Source organism: Entelurus aequoreus, linkage group LG15, assembly GCF_033978785.1.
Source record: "Entelurus aequoreus isolate RoL-2023_Sb linkage group LG15, RoL_Eaeq_v1.1, whole genome shotgun sequence".
Taxonomy (NCBI): Eukaryota; Metazoa; Chordata; class Actinopteri; order Syngnathiformes; family Syngnathidae; genus Entelurus; species Entelurus aequoreus.
In genome coordinates, this window is record NC_084745.1 from 56,511,082 (window position 1) to 56,535,582 (window position 24,501).

At 34.6% G+C, this 24,501-nt stretch overlaps 2 protein-coding genes across 14 annotated transcripts in view; both read right to left on the reverse strand.

The window, feature by feature from the left end:
* LOC133630282 (zinc finger E-box-binding homeobox 1-like) overlaps positions 1-24,501 on the reverse strand; it is a 280,408-nt gene that overhangs the window by 179,858 nt on the left and 76,049 nt on the right. The gene's annotated exons all lie outside the window — the stretch shown is intronic.
* On the reverse strand, positions 111-22,596 carry LOC133630280 (E3 ubiquitin/ISG15 ligase TRIM25-like). Of its 13 annotated transcripts, none has more exons than XM_062021784.1 (9): positions 22,469-22,596; positions 18,335-18,445; positions 17,309-17,927; positions 13,653-13,761; positions 9,329-9,427; positions 9,018-9,251; positions 1,066-1,088; positions 850-998; positions 111-778 (listed from the first exon to the last, which is right to left on the reverse strand). In XM_062021784.1, the coding sequence occupies exons 3-9, from the start codon at positions 17,893-17,895 to the stop codon at positions 465-467; spliced, it is 1,515 nt and encodes a 504-aa protein (XP_061877768.1). In that variant the 5' UTR covers positions 17,896-17,927; positions 18,335-18,445; positions 22,469-22,596; the 3' UTR covers positions 111-464. The 13 variants fall into 13 exon arrangements, with proteins under 13 accessions (XP_061877768.1, XP_061877773.1, XP_061877770.1 ...); XM_062021789.1 differs by lacking the exon at positions 22,469-22,596 and adding an exon at positions 21,512-21,534 and having other exon boundaries at positions 17,309-17,924; XM_062021786.1 differs by lacking the exon at positions 22,469-22,596 and adding an exon at positions 21,512-21,529.

Below are 24,501 nucleotides of genomic sequence, written 5' to 3' on the forward strand. Positions count from 1 at the left end.
TTTGTGCTTAGTATAAAAAAAAAGTTTTCATTAAAAAAAGTTTAGACAAAAAGGGAATAACACGGCAGCTCCTGGTGTGGCCTCACAATAAACTGCTGCCAAAGCGGGGATGAGAAAACAAAAGCACGTCCACGACGTCAATCCTTTATTAGCTATTTGGCCCGAGAAACATCACCTGTATCAAAACATTGCTATATTGGGCTCGGTAGCCTAGCGGTAGCATCACAGCATTGAAGTGCAGCACAGTACGCCAGTCTTTGGCAAAGCAACATGCAACAATATTCTTTTTTTGGGGGGGAAAAACATTGGATTCTACATTCAGGTGTGTAGGTGTGTAGGTGTGTGTGTGTGTGTGTGTGTGTGTGTGTGTGTGTGTGTGTGTGTGTGTGTGTGTGTGTGTGTGTGTGTGTGTGTGTGTGTGTGTGTGTGTGTGTGTGTGTAGCCAGCTGGTCCTCCTCTGACCTTCATGAGTTCTCGCTGTGCTCCATTTCATTCTCTTCATCTTCCTCCTCCTCCACTTCCTCCTCGTCTTCATCCTCATCGTCCTCGTCCTCAGGGATGTAAAGATCTTCTTCCGAGTCACCTTCGCTGTCCTCCTCCACTTCGCTCATCTCCTCGCTGCTGTCGTCCAGGACGTCGTCGTCGTCGTCGTCATCATCATCATCATCATCATCATCATCATCAACATCATCATCATCGTCGTCGTCAGTCTCCCTGGTCACTTCCTCGTTCGGAGTTTGCTCGCCTTCCTCTTCCTCCTCCTCCTCAAGTAGTTGACCTGAGGGCGGGAGCGTATCAGCCATGGTTCCCCCCCCCACTTCTGACCTCTGACCTCATGACGGCGCTCACAGATGGAGTGGACGGCGGCCATGATTTCTCGCGGCAGCGTGACCTCCACAAACTTGCGCATCTCCTCCTCCATCATGACGTTGACGAAGCCGGTCTGCATGTCCACGTACTTGGGGTGGAACATGTTCTTCCTCAGCAGGCTGGAGCATCTGCAGCCGGGGGGGGAGGGGGGGGGGGGTCAGATGTGGAGAAGATGGTGGCGAGCCAGACGCTTACCTCCTTCCTGTGGTCTTGCTGGCCTGGTGGAGGAACACGCAGGTTAGTACAGAAGTTAAAATCAAAAATTCTGCAGTTAAACATTTTAAAAAATTAAATTAAATCTTCAAAAAAAGTAAAAAATCCCCAATTAAAAAAAAATTGCAAGTAAAACAATTTTCTTCAATCAAAAAAAGCGATTAAAAAAAAAAAAGTAACTTTTTTCAATTCAAAAACGATTCGCAAATATACAAATTTACAAGTTAAAAAAATTAATTTCCCAATTAAAAACATAATTAAATATTTTTTCCAATTAAAAAAAAAGGATTTACAGGTATAAAAACTATTTGCTCCAATAAAAAAAGCGATTCATAAAAAAATTACTTCAATTAAAAAATGATTCACAAGTATAAAAAAAATTTTTTGCAAGTATAAAACTTTTTTTTTTCCAATTAAAAACATGATTTGCAAGCAAAAAAATATTTTCTATTGGTAAAAAAATCTGCAAGTATAAAAACTTTTTTTTTTTTTTAAATAAAATATTCCAGAGTAAAAAAAAAAAAAAAGTTTTTGAATTATACAATTTGTAAGAATAAAAACTAATTTCTACAATTGAAAAAACAATTCAAGTATAAAAACAATTTTCTTCATTTAAAAAAATGATTAAACCTTTTTTCCAATTAAAAAAATAGCAGAAACTATTTTCTTAATTAAAAAAAGTGATTCATAAAAAAGTAACTTTTTTCAACTCAAAAACGATTTGCAAATTTACAAATTTTCTGCAAGTTAAAAACATTTTTTTCCCCAATTAAAAACATGATTTGCAAGCAAAAAAATATTTTCCATAAGCAAAAAAATTGGCAAGTATAAAAACTTTTTTTTTTAAATTAAATATTCCCAAGTAAAAAAAAAAATTAAAATAAAGTTTTTTTAATTAAACGATTTGCAAGTATAAAAAATAATTTATTCAATTAAAAGATTTATTGAACATTTTTTCCAATAAAAAAAAAGGATTTACAAGTATAAAAACTATTTTCTCCAATAAAAAAAAGTGATTCATAAAAAATTACTTCAATTAAAAAATGATTCACAAGTATAAAAATAATTTTCTGCAAGTATAAAAAAAAAAAAAATTTCCAATTAAAAACATGATTTGCAAGCAAAAAAATATTTTCTATTGGTAAAAAAATCTGCAAGTATAAAAAAAAAATTTTTCCAATTAAAAACATGATTTGCAAGCAAAAAAATATTTTTTATTAGTAAAAAAATCTGCAAGTATAAAAACTTTTTTTTTTAAATAAAATCTTCCCAAGTAAAAAAAAAAAAAGTTTTTGAATTAAACAATTTGTACGAATAAAAACTAATTTCTACAATTGAAAAAACAATTCAAGTATAAAAACAATTTTCTTCAATTCAAAAAATGATTAAACCTTTTTTCCAATTAAAAAAATAGCAGAAAGTATTTTCTTAACTAAAAAAAGTGATTCATAAAAAAGTAACTTTTTTCAACTCAAAAACGATTCGCAAATATACACATTTTCTGCAAGTTAAAAAAAAATTTTTTTCCCCAATTAAAAACATGATTTGCAAGCAAAAAATATTTTCTATTAGCAAAAAAATTGGCAAGTATAAAAACTTTTTTTTTAAAATTAAATATTACCAAGTAAAACAAAATTAAAATAAAGTTTTTTTAATTAAACGATTTGCAAGTATAAAAAATAATTTATTCAATTAAAAGATTTATTGAACATTTTTTCCAATGAAAAAAAAGGATTTACAAGTATAAAAACTATTTTCTCCAATAAAAAAAGCGATTCATAAAAAATTACTTCAATTAAAAAATGATTCACAAGTATAAAAATAATTTTCTGCAAGTATAAAAAAGAAAAAGTTTTCCAATTAAAAACATGATTTGCAAGCAAAAAAATATTTTCTATTGGTAAAAAAATCTGCAAGTATAAAAACTTTTTTTTTTTTAATAAAATATTCCAGAGTAAAAAAAAAAAAAAAGTTTTTGAATTATACAATTTGTAAGAATAAAAACTAATTTCTACAATTGAAAAAACAATTCAAGTATAAAAACAATTTTCTTCATTTAAAAAAATGATTAAACCTTTTTTCCAATTAAAAAAATAGCAGAAACTATTTTCTTCATTAAAAAAAGTGATTCATAAAAAAGTAACTTTTTTCAACTCAAAAACGATTCGCAAATATACACATTTTCTGCAAGTTAAAAAAAAATTTGCAAGCAAAAAAATATTTTCTATTAGCAAAAAAATTGGCAAGTATAAAAACTTTTTTTTTCAAATTAAAATTACCACGTAAAAAAAAAATTAAAATAAAGTTTTTTTAAACGATTTGCAAATATAAAAACTAATGTATTCAATTAAAAAAATCATTAAACATTTTTTCCAATAAAAAAAAAGGATTTACAAGTATAAAAACTATTTGCTCCAATAAAAAAAGCGATTCATAAAAAAATTACTTCAATTAAAAAATGATTCACAAGTATAAAAATAATTTTTTGCAAGTATACAACTTTTTTTTTTCCAATTAAAAACATGATTTGCAAGCAAACAAATATTTTCTATTGGTAAAAAAATCTGCAAGTATAAAAACTTTTTTTTTTAAATAAAATATTCCCAAGTAAAAAAAAAAAAAAAGTTTTTAAATTATAAGTTTAAAAACGAATTTCTACAATTGAAAAAACTATTCAAGTATAAAAATGTTCTTCAATTAAAAAAATGATTAAACCTTTTTTCCAATTAAAAAAAGAGGATTTACAAGTATAAAAACTATTTTCTTAATTAAAAAAAGTGATTCATAAAAAAGTAACTTTTTTCAATTAAAAAACGATTCGCAAATATACAAATTTACAAGTTAAAAAAATTAATTTCCCAATTAAAAACATAATTAAATATTGTTTCCAATTAAAAAAAAAGGATTTACAAGTATAAAAACTATTTGCTCCAATAAAAAAAGTGATTCATAAAAAAATTACTTCAATTAAAAAATGATTCACAAGTATAAAAATAATTTTTTGCAAGTATAAAACTTTTTTTTCCAATTAAAAACATGATTTGCAAGCAAAAAAATATTTTCTATTGGTAAAAAAATCTGCAAGTATAAAAACTTTTTTTTTTTTAAATAAAATATTCCCAAGTAAAAAAAAAAAATAAGTTTTTAAATAAGTTTAAAAACTAATTTCTACAATTGAAAAAACTATTCAAGTATAAAAATGTTCAATTAAAAAAATTATTAAACCTTTTTTCCAATTAAAAAAAAAGGATTTACAAGTATAAAAACTATTTTCTTAATTAAAAAAAGTGATTCATAAAAAAGTAACTTTTTTCAATTAAAAAACGATTCGCAAATATACAAATTTACAAGTTAAAAAAATTAATTTCCCAATTAAAAACATGATTAAATATTTTTTCCAATTAAAAAAAAGGATTTACAAGTATAAAAACTATTTGCTCCAATAAAAAAAGCGATTCATAAAAAAATTACTTCAATTAAAAAATGATTCACAAGTATAAAAAATTTTTTTTGCAAGTATAAAACTTTTTTTTTCCCAATTAAAAACATGATTTGCAAGCAAAAAAATATTTTCTATTAGTAAAAAAATCTGCAAGTATAAAAACTTTCTTTTTTAAATAAAATATTCCCAAGTAAAAAAAAAAAAGTTTTTGAATTATACAATTTGTAAGAATAAAAACTAATTTCTACAATTGAAAAAACAATTCAAGTATAAAAACAATTTTCTTCATTTAAAAAATGATTAAACCTTTTTTCCAATTAAAAAAATAGCAAACTATTTTCTTAATTAAAAAAAGTGATTCATAAAAAAGTAACTTTTTTCAATTAAAAAACGATTTGCAAATATACAAATTTTCTGCAAGATAAAAAAAAAATGTTTCCCCCCAATTAAAAACATGATTTGCAAGCAAAAAATATTTTCTATTAGCAAAAAAATTGGCAAGTACAAAAACTTTTTTTTTTAAATTAAATATTACCAAGTAAAAAAAAATTAAAATAAAGTTTTTTTAATTAAACGATTTGCAAGTATAAAAAATAATTTATTCAATCAAAAGATTTATTGAACATTTTTTCCAATAAAAAAAAAGGATTTACAAGTATAAAAACTATTTCCTCCAATAAAAAAAGCGATTCATAAAAAAATTACTTCAATTAAAAAATGATTCACAAGTATAAAAATAATTTTCTGCAAGTATAAAAATTTTTTATTTTTTCCAATTAAAAACATGATTTGCAAGCAAACAAATATTTTCTATTAGTAAAAAAATCTGCAAGTATAAAACCTTTTTAAAAAAATAAAATATTCCTAAGTAAAAAAAAAAAAAGTTTTTGAATTAAACAATTTGTAAGAATAAAAACTAATTTCTACAATTGAAAAAACAATTCAAGTATAAAAACAATTTTCTTCAATTCAAAAAATGATTAAACCTTTTTTCCAATTAAGAAAATAGCAGAAACTATTTTCTTAATTAAAAAAAGGGATTCATAAAAAAGTAACTTTTTTCAACTCAAAAACGATTCGCAAATATACAAATTTTCTGCAAGTTAAAAAAAAATTTGCAAGCAAAAAAATATTTTCTATTAGCAAAAAAATTGGCAAGTATAAAAACTTTTTTTTTTAAATTAAATATTACCACGTAAAAAAAAAATTAAAATAAAGTTTTTTTAAACGATTTGCAAATATAAAAACTAATGTATTCAATTAAAAAAATCATTAAAAAATGTTTCCAATAAAAAAAAAGGATTTACAAGTATAAAAACTATTTTCTCCAATAAAAAAAGCGATTCATAAAAAAATTACTTCAATTAAAAAATGATTCACAAGTATAAAAATTATTTTCTGCAAGTATAAAAACATTTTTTTTATCAATTAAAAACATGATTTGCATGCTAAAAAATATTTTCTATTAGTAAAAAAATCTGCAAAAATAAAATATTCCAGAGTAAAAAAATAATAAAAATAAAACGTTTTTTAATTTAACGATTTGCAAGTATAAAAACTAATTTCTATAATTGAAAAAACAATTCAAGTATGAAAACAATTTTCTTCAATTAAAAAAGTTATTTGATATTTTTTCTAATTTAAAAAAAAGGATTTACAAGTATAAAAACAATTTTCTTCAATTAAAAAAAGCAATTCATAAAAAAATAACTTCAATTAAAAGATGATTCACAAGTATGAAAATATTTTAATGCAAGTAAAAAAAAAAAAAATTCAATTAAAAACATGATTTGAAAGCAAAAAACAACAAAAATTGCACGTATAAAAACAATTTTCTTAAATTAATAAAACATTTCCAAGTTAAAAAGTAACTATTTTTTCAATTAAAAGATTTACAAGTATAAAAACAATTGTATTCATTTAAAAAAAACATTTGTAAAAAAATTAATACATTTCCAATTAAAAAAACTATTTGCAACTAAAAAACTGCTTTCCTCAATTAAAAAAATGATAAACATTTTTCTTTCAATTAAAAAAATGATTTACAAGTATGAAAACAATTTTCTTCAATTAAAAAAGCAATTCGTTAGAAACTAATTTTTTCTCATTTCATACATTTGCACGTATAAAATTGATTTTATTAAAGATCAGAATCAGAATAGTTTTATTACCATTTTTTGAGAACGGGTTCACAAACTACGAATTTTTCTTGGTACAATCGTGCAAAAAAAGCTCAAACTTGCGCCACACCCGTAATTCACACTCTACAACAGATCTGGGCATTCTGCGGGCCGCGGGCGTCCCTGTCCGGCCCGCGTGAGGCCAATCATAAATTACAAAATACATTTTAAAAAGTATCTATGTCGAGTGTTTTTGCTTTTGTTTTGAAAAGCGTTATTTGTATTACTTCCGAGTGGACGTATGCTCGTGCGCGAGTGAACAGCGGCAATCACAAATGACAAAATAAATTTTAAAAAAACATCTATGTCGTGCGTGCAATACAACTGTGCTGCTTTTATTGTGAAAAGTGTTATTTATGGGCGTATGTCCGTGTGTAACCTGTGAGTGAAGGTGCACAGCGACAAGTGATGCCCGGTTACCCCCGAGACGCTAAAAAGAGAAAAGTTGATGAGGAATGGCGTGTTTCCAACAAGACATGGACTGCCAAGTATTTCTTTACAGAAATGAAAGGTAAAGCCGTGTGCTTAATTTGTGGTCGACACGTTGCTGTGTTTAAAGAATATCATTTGAATCGCCACTACACGACAAAGCACCAGGAAAAATACCGGAATCTGTCTGATGCGTTGATGGTAAAACTGCAAACCCAACAAGGACTTTTTGCCAAATGTCACACCCCCAGAGATGCAGCCGTCAGGACAAGTTTCGTCATTTCTCACAAAATCGCCAGAAAAAGTAAGGCGTTTTCTGACGGAGAGTTTATTAAGGAGTGCTTATTGGACTCTGTTGCGCTGACATGCCCGGAGAAGAGGGGCGCATTTGAGAACGTGTCACTCTCCCGACGCACTGTAACGAGGCGGGTTGAGGCCATCGCTGGAAACTTGGAGCTTCAGCTGAAGAACAGAACGGCCGACTTTGACTGTTTTTCGCTGGCTTTGGATGAGAGCTGCGATGTACGTGACACCGCCTAGCTGCTCATCTTCTTACGTGGGATAACTGCAGACTTTCAAAGCACGGAGGAGCTGGCAGCCATGCAGTCAATTAAAAGAGACAACCACAGGTAATGACTTGTTCACATAGGTAAATGCGTGTTTGGACATGTTAGGACTGAAACGGGACAAGCTGGCAGGTGTGACAACAGATGGTTGTCCAAATCTGACGGGGAAAAATGTTGGACTTTTAAAGAGGATGCAGGGTAAAGTGACAGAAATTAACCATGTGCAGAAATTGACATTTTTGCATTGTATTATACACTACCGTTCAAAAGTTTGAGGTCACATTGAAATGTCTTTATTTTTGAAGGAAAAGCACTGTACTTTTCAATGAAGATAACTTTAAACTAGTCTTAACTTGAAAGAAATACACTCTTTACATTGCTAATGTGGTAAATGACTATTCTAGCTGCAAATGTCTGGTTTTTGGTGCAATATCTACATAGGTGTATAGAGGCCCATTTCCAGAAACTATCACTCCAGTGTTCTAATGGTACAATGTGTTTGCTCATTGGCTCAGAAGGCTAATTGATGATTAGAAAACCCTTGTGCAATCATGTTCACACATCTGAAAATACTTTAGCTCGTTACAGAAGCTACAAAACTGACCTTCCTTTGAGCAGATTGAGTTTCTGGAGCATCACATTTGTGGGGTCAATTAAACGCTCAAAATGGCCAGAAAAATAGAACTTTCATCTGAAACTCGACAGTCTATTCTTGTTCCACAAAATTGTTTGGGTGACCCCAAACTTTTGAACGGTAGTGTACATCAGGAAGTGTTGTGTAAGACAGTGTTAAAAAATAACCATCAAACACAATCTGCTTTTGTATAAAGTTAAGTTAGGTTAGATGAAATTATTATTATTATTAATTATTATTATTTATCTTACGGTATATCAAAAAATAATATTGAGCAAAATTGAATTGAAATATTGCCGATGTGGCCCTCCAGCAGTGCTCGGGTTGCTCATGCGGCCCCCGGTAAAAATTAATTGCCCACCCCTGCTCTACAAGGACATGTGGTAATGCTGAGTCAATTTAAGGCCGTCAGAGCTACTGTTACATGCGCATGGTGCCGTCCGCCAAAAAAGAAGAAGACGCCAGGTGGGGATTAAAATTGGCAGACAAAAATGAGGGGAATCTTACAGGTTGAGCTTGTTTCCGGGTGCTCTGTTTGCAAGCGTGTGGATCACGCAGGGTGGAATATTATTGTGGAACTTGGAAGAAAATAGTTTTTATACCTTCAAATGTTTTTTTTAATTGAAGAAAATGATGTTTCTACTTGCGAATGAACGCTTGGGCGTGAGTGAGAGGAGACTCACCTCGATGAAGCAGAAGGGGTCTTTCTCCTGCAGAAGGTCCTGGATCCCGCCGTGCGCCTTCTGGAGTCGGTCCAGGTCCTGGCGGATGCGGGAGATGTTCTTCTGGATGGCGGGGCCGTTAGCGTCACAGCTGGTGCGCGTGCACTCCATCAGCCGGCCCACGAAGCCCAGCACCTTGTCCTCCAGCGCCAGACGCAGCGCCGCCAGATGCTCCTCAGAGTCCTGCAGGAACTTCTGCGCCAGCCGGGGTGGGTGGTGGGGGGGTCAGAGAGCGGACATGGCGTCGTCACGGCGATGTCGAGCGTGCTCACCTCTCTCTGTCTCTCCTTCTGCTTCTGCTCCTGCAGCCTCTTCTTGGCCAAGCCCTGCTTCCGAAGCACCTTGCCCAGCTGCTTGTGTAGCGCCCCCTGCTGGCAGGCACAAAACTGAATGCGCTCATCAGGGCTAAAAAGGTCTCCAAAGATACTTGTCAACCTTCGCATTTCTACCTAAAAATCAAATTTTTTGTCCTCTCTTCAACAGACCAGCGTGGAAAGGAGGAGGGATTCGCTGTGGACTTAAAAAAACGGATTATTTGCAAGGAGTACAATAATGGCGCTCACGACGACCAGGCAGGCACAAAACTGAATGCGCTCATCGGGGTTAAAAACGTCTCCAAAAAGATACTTGTCAACCTTCGCATTTTTACCTAAAAATCAAATTTTTTGTCCTCTCTCCCTCCAAGTACTGACACGACCAGTAAAACCTCGATTTGGGAACCCTTCTAATTTCCATTTACAAACTTTTAGATCAGGGTTTCCCACACATTCATTTATTTGTGGCGGCCCGCCACGAAATAATTATGTCCACCACAAATTTAAAAAAATAAAATAAAAAATAAAAAATTAACAAATTTAAAAAATAAAATAATTTTTTTTTTTTTTTTTTTTTTTTTGTCCTGTCCAGCTTCTCAGGCAAATCATATAGTTGATGTAGATGCCCATATCGGCTGTTCACATTTACTTTACAAAAGAGAAGTGTAGGATGCTTCTCTTGTTGCCTTATTTGTCTTTGACTTTATTAAATGTATTTCTATTAGAAACACAACATGTGTATATAACAAAGGGTGCAAAGTCTGCAGGCAGTAGGAAACACATGGTTAAGTGTAGGGAGTAAAACTGATGGCAGTCTAAAGTTCAAGATTTTTGGAGCTCTTTGTTCAGTGGATCAGATGTTTGATGAAGCTCTGTGTCTATCTACCACCACTACTGTTTTCTGTTTATTTGTTACTGACTGTGGCAGGACACCTCTGCCTCTGTTTCACTTTATGTTGCTGGTAAATAATATGGTTGTGGTAGTAGGCTAAAGTTAAATTATTTAGTATGCACTAATTAAAGGGGCAGAGATTTGAGACATTTTAGCTTTTATATTTTATAAGATATATTTTTTGTAAGAACCACAATTAATAAATATATTTCAGCGTTATTTATTGTTCAAATCTGTATATAAATATGTACATAAAGTGTTGTAATTATATTGTAGGATGGATGGATGGATGGACGTTTAAAACAAAACTGTTATTAATTAGTAAGTATACATTTTTTTAGCCTTTTTAGAGAAAATCAAATCATTGTAGTAATTATGTAATTATGCAAATTACTCGATGTCATGGTGACCACGCCCATAGCCACGCCCCCACCGCCCACAGGTATCTTGGCAGTTTATAGGAAACACTGTAGATCAGGGGTCACCAACGCGGTGCCCGCGGGCACCAGGTAGCCCGTAAGGACCAGATGAGTAGCCCGCCGGCCTGTTCTAAAAAATAGCTCAAATAGCAGCACTTACCAGTGAGCTGCCTCTATTTTTTAAATTGTATTTATTTACTAGCAAGCTGGTCTCGCTTTGCCCGACATTTTTAATTCTAAGAGAGACAAAACTCAAATAGAATTTGAAAATCCAAGAAAATATTTTAAAGACTTGGTCTTCACTTGTTTAAATAAATTCATAATTTTTTTTACTTTGCTTCTTATAACTTTGAGAAAGACAATTTTAGAGAAAAAATACAACCTTAAAAATGATTTTAGGATTTTTAAACACATATACCTTTTTACCTTTTAAATTCCTTCCTCTTCTTTCCTGACAATTTAAATCAATGTTCAAGTAAATTTATTTTTTTTATTGTAAAGAATAATAAATACATTTTAATGTAATTCTTCATTTTAGCTTCTGTTTTTTCGACGAAGAATATTTGTGAAATATTTCTTCAAACTTATGATTAAAATTCAAAAAAATTATTCGGGCAAATCTAGAAAATCTGTAGAATCAAATTTAAATCTTATTTCAAAGTCTTTTGAATTTCTTTTAAAATTTGTGTTCTGGAAAATCTAGAAGAAATAATGATTTGTCTTTGTTAGAAATATAGCTTGGTCCAATTTGTTATATATTCTAACAAAGTGCAGATTGGATTTTAACCTATTTAAAACATGTCATCAAAATTCTATAATTAATCTTAATCAGGAAAAATTACTAATGATGTTCCATAAATTCTTTTTTTAAGTTTTTCTCTTCTTTTTTTCGGTTGAAGTTTGAATTTTAAAGAGTCGAAATTGAAGATAAACTATGTTTCAAAATTTAATTGTCATTTTTTTCGTGTTTTCTCCTCTTTTAAACCGTTCAATTAAGTGTAAATATCATTCATTATAATATAATAATAACATAGAGTTAAAGGTAAATTGAGCAAATTGGCTATTTCTGGCAATTAATTTAAGTGTGTATCAAACTGGTAGCCCTTCGCATTAATCACTACCCAAGAAGTAGCTCTTGCTTTCAAAAAGGTTGGTGACCCCTGCTGTAGATGGAGCCTAATAGTCCTCCCAATGTGTGCGAACCATGTGTACCAACGTCATGAGTCACTTCAACATGTGGTCCATTTCCCCAACTTAATACGACAACAGACCGGCGTGGGAAGGAGGAGGGATTTGCTGTGGACTTAAAAAAACGGATTATTTGCAAGGAGTACGATAATGGCGCTCACGACGACCAGGCAGGCTTCGTACCGCAGAGAGTTTTAATTGTGATGAGACCGGACTTTCCTGTAAAAAGATGTAATTCACAATTAGAGATACCTCTCGTTCAGCGGCGCCTCCTCCATTACCCCTGCTCCTTTTTTAGTCATCTCATCCTTTGCCGACGTTAATGTAGGTGGATTTTTTTTTTTTTTTTTAAAGGTTTATTGTTGTAGCAATGTGTTTGGTAGAAGGATTTTTGTGATTTCTGATCGTTTGTGAGAGCGCCAAAGGGACTTCTTGTGTGCCCGCGCGTGTTGACAGTTCAGCTTGTCGTTTTAGTTTGTTAATAAAGTTGATCCATCGTGTTTGTACAGTTCTTTATATTGTGTACTAACCTTCACTTTAGTCTAGGCTGGAACCAATTATTCATGTTTACATTGTTTCCTATGGAAGAATTTGCTTCTCTATACAAAATGTGCCACTTGGGAACTGAATTGGTTCTTGAGCAGGCTTCGTAAATGAGACATTTCGTAAAATGAAGTTGTAAACACCGTTTTTTCGGACTATAAGGCGCACTTCAATTCCTTTCACTTTGTCTAAAATGGACAGTGCGCCTAATGTACGTATAAATTCTGGTTCTGCTTACCGACTTCGAAGCAATTTTATTTGGTACATGGTGTAATGGCAGATGTGACCAGTAGATCACATAAGATACGTGTGGACTGCAGGTTGACGCCTGTTCAATAAATGACACCAGCAAGTACCTGTAAGCAAGCAACACCAAAACGTCGATGTTTCATTGAGAATATACAACATTACACACGGCGCTCAAAAATCTGTCAAATTGCTTTAGTACGACTTTTGTAAGCTACCGATATTGATGGCTTGTCGGAGCATTACGACTACCATAGTCAGACGTACTGTGCTTCAACATACGCTATTATTATGGTGTTTGTGTATAACGACACCAAAATGGCACCTGTTAGGAGACATTAGCTAGCATTTTGTCTCGCGGTATTATGCAAAACCAACTTTTCTTACCTATTGGTACCTGCTGATGTGTATTTGGGATCTGCATAAGTCCCGGAAAAACTTTGTAGTCCACGCTGTCGTCAATAAGCTCCTTCCTTTTCACTCAATCCTCCATTCATCCTCCGCTGTTACCAAGTTCGACTTAGGGCTGGGCCGATACGGACCAAAACTGATATTCCCTTATTTTCAGACCGTACGGCCGTGTACGATACATAACGGTATTTTAAATTGTTTAGTTTCTGAAAAGTTATTACTTGACCAAGAATGTAATTTAATTGCTAAAATATATCATCTTTAATAAACATAATTAATTACTAGGGAAAGTAAATAATGTGTTAATTAAAAAACAACTTTAAATATGTATGTCATATGCAGTTGAGAAGATTGTGTGTGCCTTTAAGAGGCGGTGCCTGTTGCTAGGCAGGCAACATGAGTTGAGGGTTTGAGCTAAACTGTTATATGTGGCTGTTCTGTTGATGTGGCTTGTGCAGCCCTTTGAGACACTCATGATTTAGGGCTATATAAGTAAACATTGATTGATTGATTCTGCCGACTCTTTTCACCTCTGCTTGACAAAGAGGACAACAATGGCCGCCCAAACACGAAGCTGACGCACCTTCATGTCCTTCATGGTGTTCTTCATGGTCCTCATTGTGTGCTCCTGGTGTCGTCCTTCTATGGTGCAGGAGTTGCACACCAACACCTTGTCGTCCACGCAGTAGTACCTGCAACGCATCAAATGCAGGAAGTGGTGTCAGGTTGGCCCGCCCGCCATTTTTAGTGCACTGTAACCATCCATTTTCTACCGCTTGTCCCTTTCGGAGTTGCGGGGGGAGCTGGAGCCTATCTCAGCTGCATTCTGGGACACCCTGGACAAGTCACCACACAGACAACATTCACACACTAGAGCCAATTTAGTGTTGCCAATCAATAGATTTCAGAAGTTTCCACACCAATAAACTATTATTGTTATTTTATTATATTATATAATACTAATTATTACTAGGGCTGCGAATCTTTGGGTGTCCCACAATGTTTTATCAACGGATTGCAATAATGTACATTTGTTTGAACTATTAAATAAAACAAAAATATGACTTATTTTACCTTTGTGAAAATATTGGACAATGAGAATCGATTCTGAATCGCACAATGTGAGAATCGCGATTCAAATTCGAATCGATTTTCCCCCACACCTCTAATTATTACTATATTATAATAATATTAAATATATATATATATATATATATATATATATATATATTACATATATATATATATACATATATATATATATATATATATGTTATATATTACATATATATATATATACATATATATATATATATATATATGTTATATATTACACATATATATATATATACATATATATATATATTACATATATATATATATATATATATTACATATATATATATATATATATATATATATTACATATATATATATATATATATTACATATATATATATATATATATATATATATTACATATATATATATATATATATATATATATATATTACATATATATATATATATATATATGTAATATATATATATATATATATATATATATATATATATATATATATATATATATATATATTACACATATATATATATATATATATATATATATATTACACATATATATATATATATATTACACATATATATATATATATATTACACATATATATATATATATATATATATATATATATATATATATATATATATATATATATATATATATATATATATATATATTATGGCTGCAACAACTAATCGATTAAATCGATTAAAATCGATTATAAAAATAGTTGCCGATTAATTTAGTCATCGATTCGTTGGATCTATGCTATGCGCATGCGCAGAGGCTTTTTAAAAAAAAAATTTTTTATTTTTTTATTTATTTTTTTAAAATTAAACCTTTATTTATAAACTGCAACATGTACAAACAGCTGAGAAACAATAATCAAAATAAGTATGGTGCCAGTATGCTGGTTTTTTTCAATAAAATACTGGAAAGGATAGAAATGTAGTTTGTCTCTTTTATCCGATTATTAATCGATTAATCGAAGTAATAATCGACAATTAATCAATTATCAAATTAATCGTTAGTTGCAGCCCTAATATACGTGTGTATATATATATATATATATATATATATATATATATATATATATATATATATATATATATATATATATATATATATATATATATATATATTATATATATATTTATATATATATATATATATATATATATATATATATATATATATTATTATTATTCCGTTGCAAAATGTTGGCGCGCTCCACAGCTCAGTTTTCGTCTGATCGGAACCGTTCAAGTATCAAAACCAAAAAAATCAAATCAAATCCTAGATTACCCAGAATTCCTGGTTTTCCAGGTTATGTGCTGATTTTCCCCCCCAGGGATCAATAAAGTGCTTTCTATTCTATTCTAATGTTTCCCATTGAGAATGAATAAGCCATTTTTGGAACATGCACAATTCCCACATTTCTCAAGCGATTTGAACTCTTCCACCATCCACACACTAATCTCACCTTCAACAATCAAACTACCGAGAGTTTTTTAAATTCCAGGAATTCCTAGTTTTTCCAAAGTCCTATTTTCACCTCTTCCTGGAAAGTTTTCACAGTCCACATTTTTCAACCGTTTTTTGACCGTTCCACCTTCAAAATCTTCCTCTCAGTTGGGACAGCAAACTTTCCTTTTTTTTTGTTGTAGAAATTCACATTTTTTCCAAACTTCCAGGAATTCCGAAATACCCATTTAAGTTCAAACGGTTACGTGAACGTTTTTAAACCGTTTTGAAAAATTCCAACACCAACCTATTCATATCATCTAGGACAATTGTTGTATTACTTATATTTTAAAAAGTTCCCATGTCACCCAAATGTATAGGAAATTACCATTTAGATGAATACAAGTATTTATAGCTGGAAAAAAATTTGACCCACACTACTCTTCCTGTATGTTGAATGCAAAACATGTTGCCCCTTTCCCAAAATTCCGCCATTTTCTGACTCTCACACTATTAACTAGATCCACTATGGACTGGACTCTCACACTATTATGTTAGATCCACTATGGACTGGACTCTCTCACTATTATGTTAGATCCACTATGGAGTGGACTCTCACTATTATGTTAGATCCACTATGGACTGGACTCTCACACTATTATGTTAGATCCACTATGGACTGGACTCTCACACTATTATGTTAGATCCACTATGGACTGGACTCTCACACTATTATGTTAGATCCACTATGGACTGGACTCTCACACTATTATGTTAGATCCACTATGGACTGGACTCTCACTATTATGTTAGATCCACTATGGACTGGACTCTCACACTATTATGTTAGATCCACTATGGACTGGACTCTCACACTATTATGTTAGATCCACTATGGACTGGACTCTCACACTATTATGTTAGATCCACTATGGACTGGACTCTCACACTATTATGTTAGATCCACTATGGACTGGACTCTCACTATTATGTTAGATCCACTATGGACTGGACTCTCACACTATTATGTTAGATCCACTATGGACTGGACTCACACTATTATGTTAGATCCACTATGGACTGGACTCTCACACTATTATGTTAGATCCACTATGGACTGGACTCTCACACTATTATGTTAGATCCACTATGGACTGGACTCTCACACTATTATGTTAGATCCACTATGGACTGGACTCTCACACTATTATGTTAGATCCACTATGGACTGGACTCTCACACTATTATGTTAGATCCACTATGGACTGGACTCTCACACTATTATGTTAGATCCACTATGGACTGGACTCTCACACTATTATGTTAGATCCACTATGGACTGGACTCTCACACTATTATGTTAGATCCACTATGGACTGGACTCTCACACTATTATGTTAGATCCACTATGGACTGGACTCTCACACTATTATGTTAGATCCACTATGGACTGGACTCTCACACTATTATGTTAGATCCACTATGGACTGGACTCTCACACTATTATGTTAGATCCACACCTGCAGTCCCCTCCAAGGTTTCTCATTGTCATCCCATAGGGTTGAGTTTTTCCCTTGCCCTGATGTGGGATCTTGAGCCCAGGACGTGGTTGTGGCTTGTGCAGCCCTTTGAGGCGCTGGTGATTTGGGGCTATATAAGTACACATGGTGAGAGGAGCGCGGAACACACACCTGTAGAACTCGTCGTGGTCCGGACACTTCCTCTTCCAGAAGTCACAGACGGTTTCAGTCAGCAGGTGGTCTCTGAACACGGGCAGCTCCAGGTGAGGCTTGACGTGCTCCTGGCACATGGACACCTCACACTTCAGGCACATCTTCACCGCCACGCCGTAGGCGCCTTCCTGCATGTCGCCTTTTTCAGGAGAGGCGGCGGAGGAGGAGGAGGAGGCCGTGGACGAGGAGGCGGCGGCGGGTGGCAGGCAGTAGTCGCACGGGACAAACCCTTTGGGGACCGTCCACGTCACGCACTCTTTGGCCGCCGCCGTTGCCGCCGCCGGCGTGCTGCTGGAGCGGAAGTCGTCGGCGATGTTGCCCAGCTTGAAGTTCCTCTGCAGGTCCATGCTGCTGCTGTGGCTGTAGCGGCACTCCGGGCAGCGGAAGCGGCTGCGCTCCGTCTCCTGCCGCAGCCGGTCCAGACACTTGCGACAGAAGTTGTGGCCGCACGGGAGCAGCAGGGGGTCGCGGTAGACGTCCAAGCACACCGGGCAGGTGAGCTCCTCCTGCAGGACGGTGGAGTGGACCTGGTGGCCTGACGCCATGTTGGGGGGGAGGGGGGGTGACACGTCAGCTGCTTGGAGAGAGAGAAGGCAGAGTTAGTAGCAAGATATTCTCATATTTCTCCGTCCTCTTCCGCTTATCCGAGGTGGGGTCTCGGGGGAGGCAGCCTAAGCAGGGAAGCCCAGACTTTCCTCTCCCCGGCCACTTGGCTTGGGATCCCGAGGCGTTCCCAGGCCAGCTGGGAGACACAGTCTACCCAACGTGTCCTGGGTCTCCCCCGTGGCCTCCTACCGGTCGGACGTGCCCTCAACACCCCCCTAGGGAGGCGTTCGGGTGGCATCCTGACCAGATGCCCGAACCACCTCAACTGGCTCCTCTCGTCACGACATAAATATATTTCTTCATGTCCACCTGTCAAACTATTTGATCCAATCACACAACACCAAACTCGTGAAGCAGGGTGGGGAGGAAGTGACTTACAGGTTGAGCTTGTTTTCTTGTCTGTCCCTCAATTTACTGCCCACCCTGGTTCCTCTTTGGCGGACAGCACCGTGCGCAAATGGCGGCCTTAAGTAGGCACAGCAGCACCACCTGTTGTTGTAGAGTGTGAAACACGGGTGCTCAGAGTGTGTAGATCGCACTAAGTGGAATCTCCCTGCCATAAGTTTTATTTTGAAATCGTTTTTATACTTGCAAATTCTGTTTTTAATTGCAAAAAATTGCTTTTTTAAAAATTTTTTTTTAAATAAGTCTTTGCTGTCGTCCAGCATTCTGTTTTTGTTTACTTTGTAGCCAGTTCACTTTTAGTTTCATCCTGCATAGCCTTCCCTAAGCTTCAATGCCTTTTTTTTAGGGACACTCGCTTTTTACCTGCACACTGCCTCCCGCTGTTTCCATCTACACCCCAATTAGCTACCTGCTGCCACCTACTGATATGGAAGAGTATTACACGGTTACTCTGACGAGCTCCAGACAGCACCGACACTCAACAACAACACAATTTGCAGACTAGAATTACTGCTTTGCAAAAAAATATTTTTAACCCAAACAGGTGAAATTAGATCATCTCCCACGGCACACCAGACTGTATCTCACGGCACACTAGTGTGCCACAGCACAGTGGTTGAAAAACACTGCTCTAGTTGTCCATAGCGTTTCTACTACTCCGAGCGACGTTTGCAAGTTTTACAATATAACTAAAACAATTCTTACGGACTGTGTGATGTCTGTAGGAGTGTTTTCATGCATATTTCCACGCGCTATTAGGCTGGCACTAGTGTGCCGCGGCACAGTGGTTGAAAAACACTGTTCTAGTTGTCCATAGCGTTTCTACTACTCCGAGCGACGTTTGTAAGTTTTACAATATAACTAAAACAATTCTTACGGACTGTGTGATGTCTGTGGGAGTGTTTTCATGCATATTTCCACGCGCTATTAGACTCGCACTAGTGTGCCGCGGCACAGTGGTTGAAAAACACTGTTCTAGTTGTCCATAGCGTTTCCACTACTCCGAGCGACGTTTGTAAGTTTTACAATATAACTAAAACAATTCTTACGGACTGTGTGATGTCTGTAGGAGTGTTTTCATGCATATTTCCATGTGCTATTAGGCTGGCACTAGTGTGCCGCAGCACAGTGGTTGAAAAACACTGTTCTAGTTGTCCATAGCGTTTCTACTACAACGACGTTTGTAAGTTTTACAATATAACTAAAACAATTCTTACGGACTGTGTGATGTCTGTAGGAGTGTTTTCATGCATATTTCTACGTGCTATTAGGCTCGCACTAGTGTGCCGCGGCACAGTGGTTGAAAAGCACTGCTCTAGTTGTCCATAGCGTTTCTACTACTCCGAGCGACGTTTGTAAGTTTTACAATATAACTAAAACAATTCTTACGGACTGTGTGATGTCTGTAGGAGTGTTTTCATGCATATTTCCATGCGCTATTAGGCTCGCACTAGTGTGCCGCGGCACAGTGGTTGAAAAACACTGCTCTAGTGGTCCATAGCGTTTCTACTACAACGACGTTTGTAAGTTTTACAATATAACTAAAACAATTCTTACGGACTGTGTGATGTCTGTAGGAGTGTTTTCATGCATATTTCTACGCGCTATTAGGCTCGCACTAGAGTGCCGCGGCACAGTGGTTGAAAAACACTGCTCTAGTGGTCCATAGCGTTTCTACTACTCCGAGCGACGTTTGTAAGTTTTACAATATAACTAAAACAATTCTTACGGACTGTGTGATGTCTGTAGGAGTGTTTTCATGCATATTTCTACGCGCTATTAGGCTCGCACTAGAGTGCCGCGGCACAGTGGTTGAAAAACACTGTTCCAGTTGTCCATAGCGTTTCTACTATTCTGAGCGACGTTTGTAAGTTTTACAATATAACTAAAACAATTCTTACGGACTGTGTGATGTCTGTAGGAGTGTTTTCATGCATATTTATACGCGCTATTAGGCTGGCACTAGAGTGCCGCGGCACAGTGGTTGAAAAACACTGTTCCAGTTGTCCATAGCGTTTCTACTACTCCGAGCGACGTTTGTAAGTTTTACAATATAACTAAAACAATTCTTACGGACTGTAATGTCTGTAGGAGTGTTTTCATGCATATTTCTACGTGCTATTAGGCTCGCACTAGAGTGCCGCGGCACAGTGGTTGAAAAACGCTGAACTAAACTAACCCATTTGCTTTCTATCCAACACATTTATGACCAATATGGGAGCTATGATGTTCAAAAGGTAATTTTTCTAGAATAAAAGGTCACACATTTCTATATTGTCTTAATGGATCATTCAAGACAAAAGCGATTTTACAACTTCATAAATTCTAATCAAAGGCTTAAATATAATTGGAAAGTTTTCCCAAAGTCTTTGCTATCAATTTGCTTTGAGCTATTTTGCGTGACGTACCTACTTTCGGTCCCAGTCCTGCGATCCACTTGCAAAGAAGGTCCAAGGTCCGGCTTTGATTTTGACACGACCGGAAGCGGAAGTGCTTTTATGCTGGTTAGCCGCGAGCTAGCTGATTAGCAACACTATAGTAAGCTGCCTCTTCCGAGGGGATGATCTTCTTTAGGCTTTAAGGCTTACTCACTTCGATGACGGCGTTCCCCGCCACAATAAAAACAAAAAACAAGAGTTTGGTTGTGCCTGAGATGAAGATAAAGATCAACGTACAAGCCCGAAGCCGCGGCGCACCTGCCCGTCAATGTACATAATACCGGCTTTTTTCTTTTTTTTAAAACAAACCAAACAAAACAAAAAAAGGTGGTCCCACGGCTTGTTGTTGTTGTATTGTTCCAGGCTTGGCTTCTTTCTCGACCTTTCCACGCCGGACACAACACCTGTGAGTCTGCACAATCACAGAAGTAACAGGAAGCAGGTGGATGCGGGCGAGATGCCTTCACGGCGCCTCGGACTCCCCGCCGCGCACGTATACTAACGTATGGGATTGAGACGTTCAGGGAACTACGGAACCTCCGCAGACGTGCGTGGGGGAAAAAATCCGTTAAATGACAATCGAAATAAACACATAAGAGGACGAGCTAAAATGGCGTTTTATCATTTTAGACTGCGAATATGACAAATAAGTTATGAGTAATAATATAATAAAAATAAAATAATATAATAATACTACTGTGATCAAGCTCACCGACGGTCGTTGGGCCAAAGAAGTTCCAATCAATGTGGAAACTCCAACCTCCTTTTTCCGCTCATGACGTAAAAAGTTCGATGTCACGATGACGTCACTGACCCCCTTTGTGGAGATAAAGCGCCTTTCAACTTACCCTTGTACTCTTTGTTTCGCCTCTCTTAGTGTGTCCTTTTAATGATAGCGCTTTAATGATTTCTCCTTCACTATCCACGACTCTAGTTACTTAAATATTGGCAAATTGAATTATTTATTGGGTTCGGTGACGAGCGCGGTGATGTAATGTCACATTGCCACCACTAGAGAGTGGCAAAGTTTTTAAAATGAGAAAAATAAACGTGGCTCAGTGTATGTTTTTGGCCGAAAAGCAATAACTAGATCTAAAAAAATAAAAACAGTTTGATGGGTCATTTTATATGTCATACAATGAAGATAAAAATCACCATTTACCAGAAAGGAAAACAACTGACCCAAAACAGATTTTATTTCGTTATTCCGACGCCGGAACCGGAAGTTAAAATTTAAAGGCATCCGCGGACTGACCTGTCGGGCAAAAACAATGTGGTGTTATATCTTGCGTCAGAAAGAGGAAATATACAGTATAACATATATCATATATCCATATCTTGTTACATGTTAATGCAGGATACAACACCAAATTTATATTTTTTTAAAAAAGGCAACTTCCGGTTCCGGTGACGAGATATGAAAAAAAAATCGGTTTGGGCTCGTTTGTTTCGTTTCTGCTTAAATGAAATACAAGATTTGAAAAAATAAATCCGTTTTTATTCTAGTTCTGTACGACACTTAAAAGGAAAAACGCTTTGTTTTTCCATACTATTGTTTTGTGTTTCAAAATAAAATTCAAGCAAACGTAACGTTTTTTTTTGTTGTACAATTCGCAATAATGGGGAAAAAAAACATGTAATGATCAAAACATACACTGGCCAAACTTACCCTCGTTGTACGCTCGCTTCAGTTTGGTCGCCACCCTGATAGGATGTGAACATGAACCTGTCAGAAAAAGTTAATATTGTAACGACCTGCTGAAGTTGATGTGTTCTTGAGTGAGTGATATTCAGAATCCCCACTGTTCTAAACGTAGCACGCCTGTAGGTTGCCGAAAGGAAGAGTGAGGATGAGCTGTGTTAGTGTAGGTTACTCAATAAAAGTTTAAAAATAGCGTGAGACTTGGTGTGCACTTCTTCTGGACGCTACAAAAGTATCGATAGATTCACAATTCAATGAACTTCAATACGCTATCAATCTGTGTTTTACGAGGGGGCCTGAAAGCAGCACTAAGTAATGCGGAAGTCACTGCTATTATTGACTATAAAAATTCATATTAACATTGTATTTGATGCCTCATATTGATTTCGGGGAAAAATGGACTAACAAATTGTCATCCCAAATAAAATACAAAGTATCTTATTCGAAGTACAAAGGGACAAGCGGTAGAAATGGATGGATGGACGTCAAAATATTTCATGATTTTTACCCCTGCAAGTAATATTTTGCCAACTCCATACAAGATGTTCCTCTAGAATAATGCATTTTCGATAGTCCTTTCTCCAAATTGTTTTGGACTGAACTTTCATTTATTCTGTCTCGTACTTGCCATACATTTATTGCGTAAAAAAATAAATAAATAAATACAATGTTACAACATTGTATTTATAATTTAAAAATATATATTTTTTAATACACTGTAGCACTTTGAGGTTGTTTGCTCAATGTAAAGTGCTTTTTACAAATACAATATATTATTATTAAGAGTTGGAGAATGCAATAGAACTGTAAATGTCACATTCATAAATCCAGTGTTGTCATGTGTAGTGAGTCTTATTCTGCGTTGTGTATTTTAAAAAAAAATAAAAGACACTTCACCACTTCAAAAAAAACTTAAAACAACACAACATTATTGGGTTAACTTTCAAAGTATCTAGGAACGTTTAGGAAGAATATTTACATGATGAAGAACTATTACCTTCTACTCAAAAGTCCGAAGGAAGAGGAAGTAATTAACCGAAAAAAACAGCAAAGACACGTCCCGCACCGGACATCCGGTTCTTCAAAATAAAAGGGATACTTCAAAATAAAATATAACACCCTGTCTAATTCATAATATAGCGCAACAACATCACACTATTACACATGCATAGAAAATATATATTTTTTGTTTTATTCTGAAAAAACATTTACAACTCATTAGTAATGACAAAGGAAAACAAAAAAGGCCCTCTTGATTTCCCACGTTGTAAAAAAAAATGTATATATATATATATATATATATATATATATATATATATATATATATATATATATATATATATATATATATATATATATATATATATACGATCACTATCAGAGAAAATATATTTGTATCCCTTCCTGTCATTCTACGTCGCTAAGCCTTCTGGGTAATGTAGTTTAAAAACATTTACTCCCATATGTATTTAACATGTATTCATCCAGGGTAAGATAACAAGAACATATTTTTATGTTCAATGCTGATTTAGCAGCATTGACATCAACGTTCCCGCTAAGGTGCGCGCCTGTGCAATTGCGCACTGCTCAAGCGTCCTCTGCGCACGGCAAATCTATGCCACGCACAAAATCGAGTAAAGAAATAAGCGCCTAACAATTTTCGACACACGGACACGACAGAGAGAACAGTTTTCGTCATCACTGTTCAAATATTGTAACGTCTGTCGAGACGCTTTGAGGACATGAACTCCATCCATCACTTTACTGAGCAAAACTCTTTATTGTCGGCCATAAACACATCACCAAAACATTAGTAAAAAAATTATTAATAATTAATGATATTTACACTTAATTGAAGGGTTTAAAAGAGGAGAAAACACGAAAAAAAAAGACAATTAAATTTTGAAACATAGTTTATCTTCAATTTCGACTCTTTAAAATTCAAAATTCAACCGAAAAAAAGAAGAGAAAAACTAGCTAATTCGAATCTTTTTGAAAAA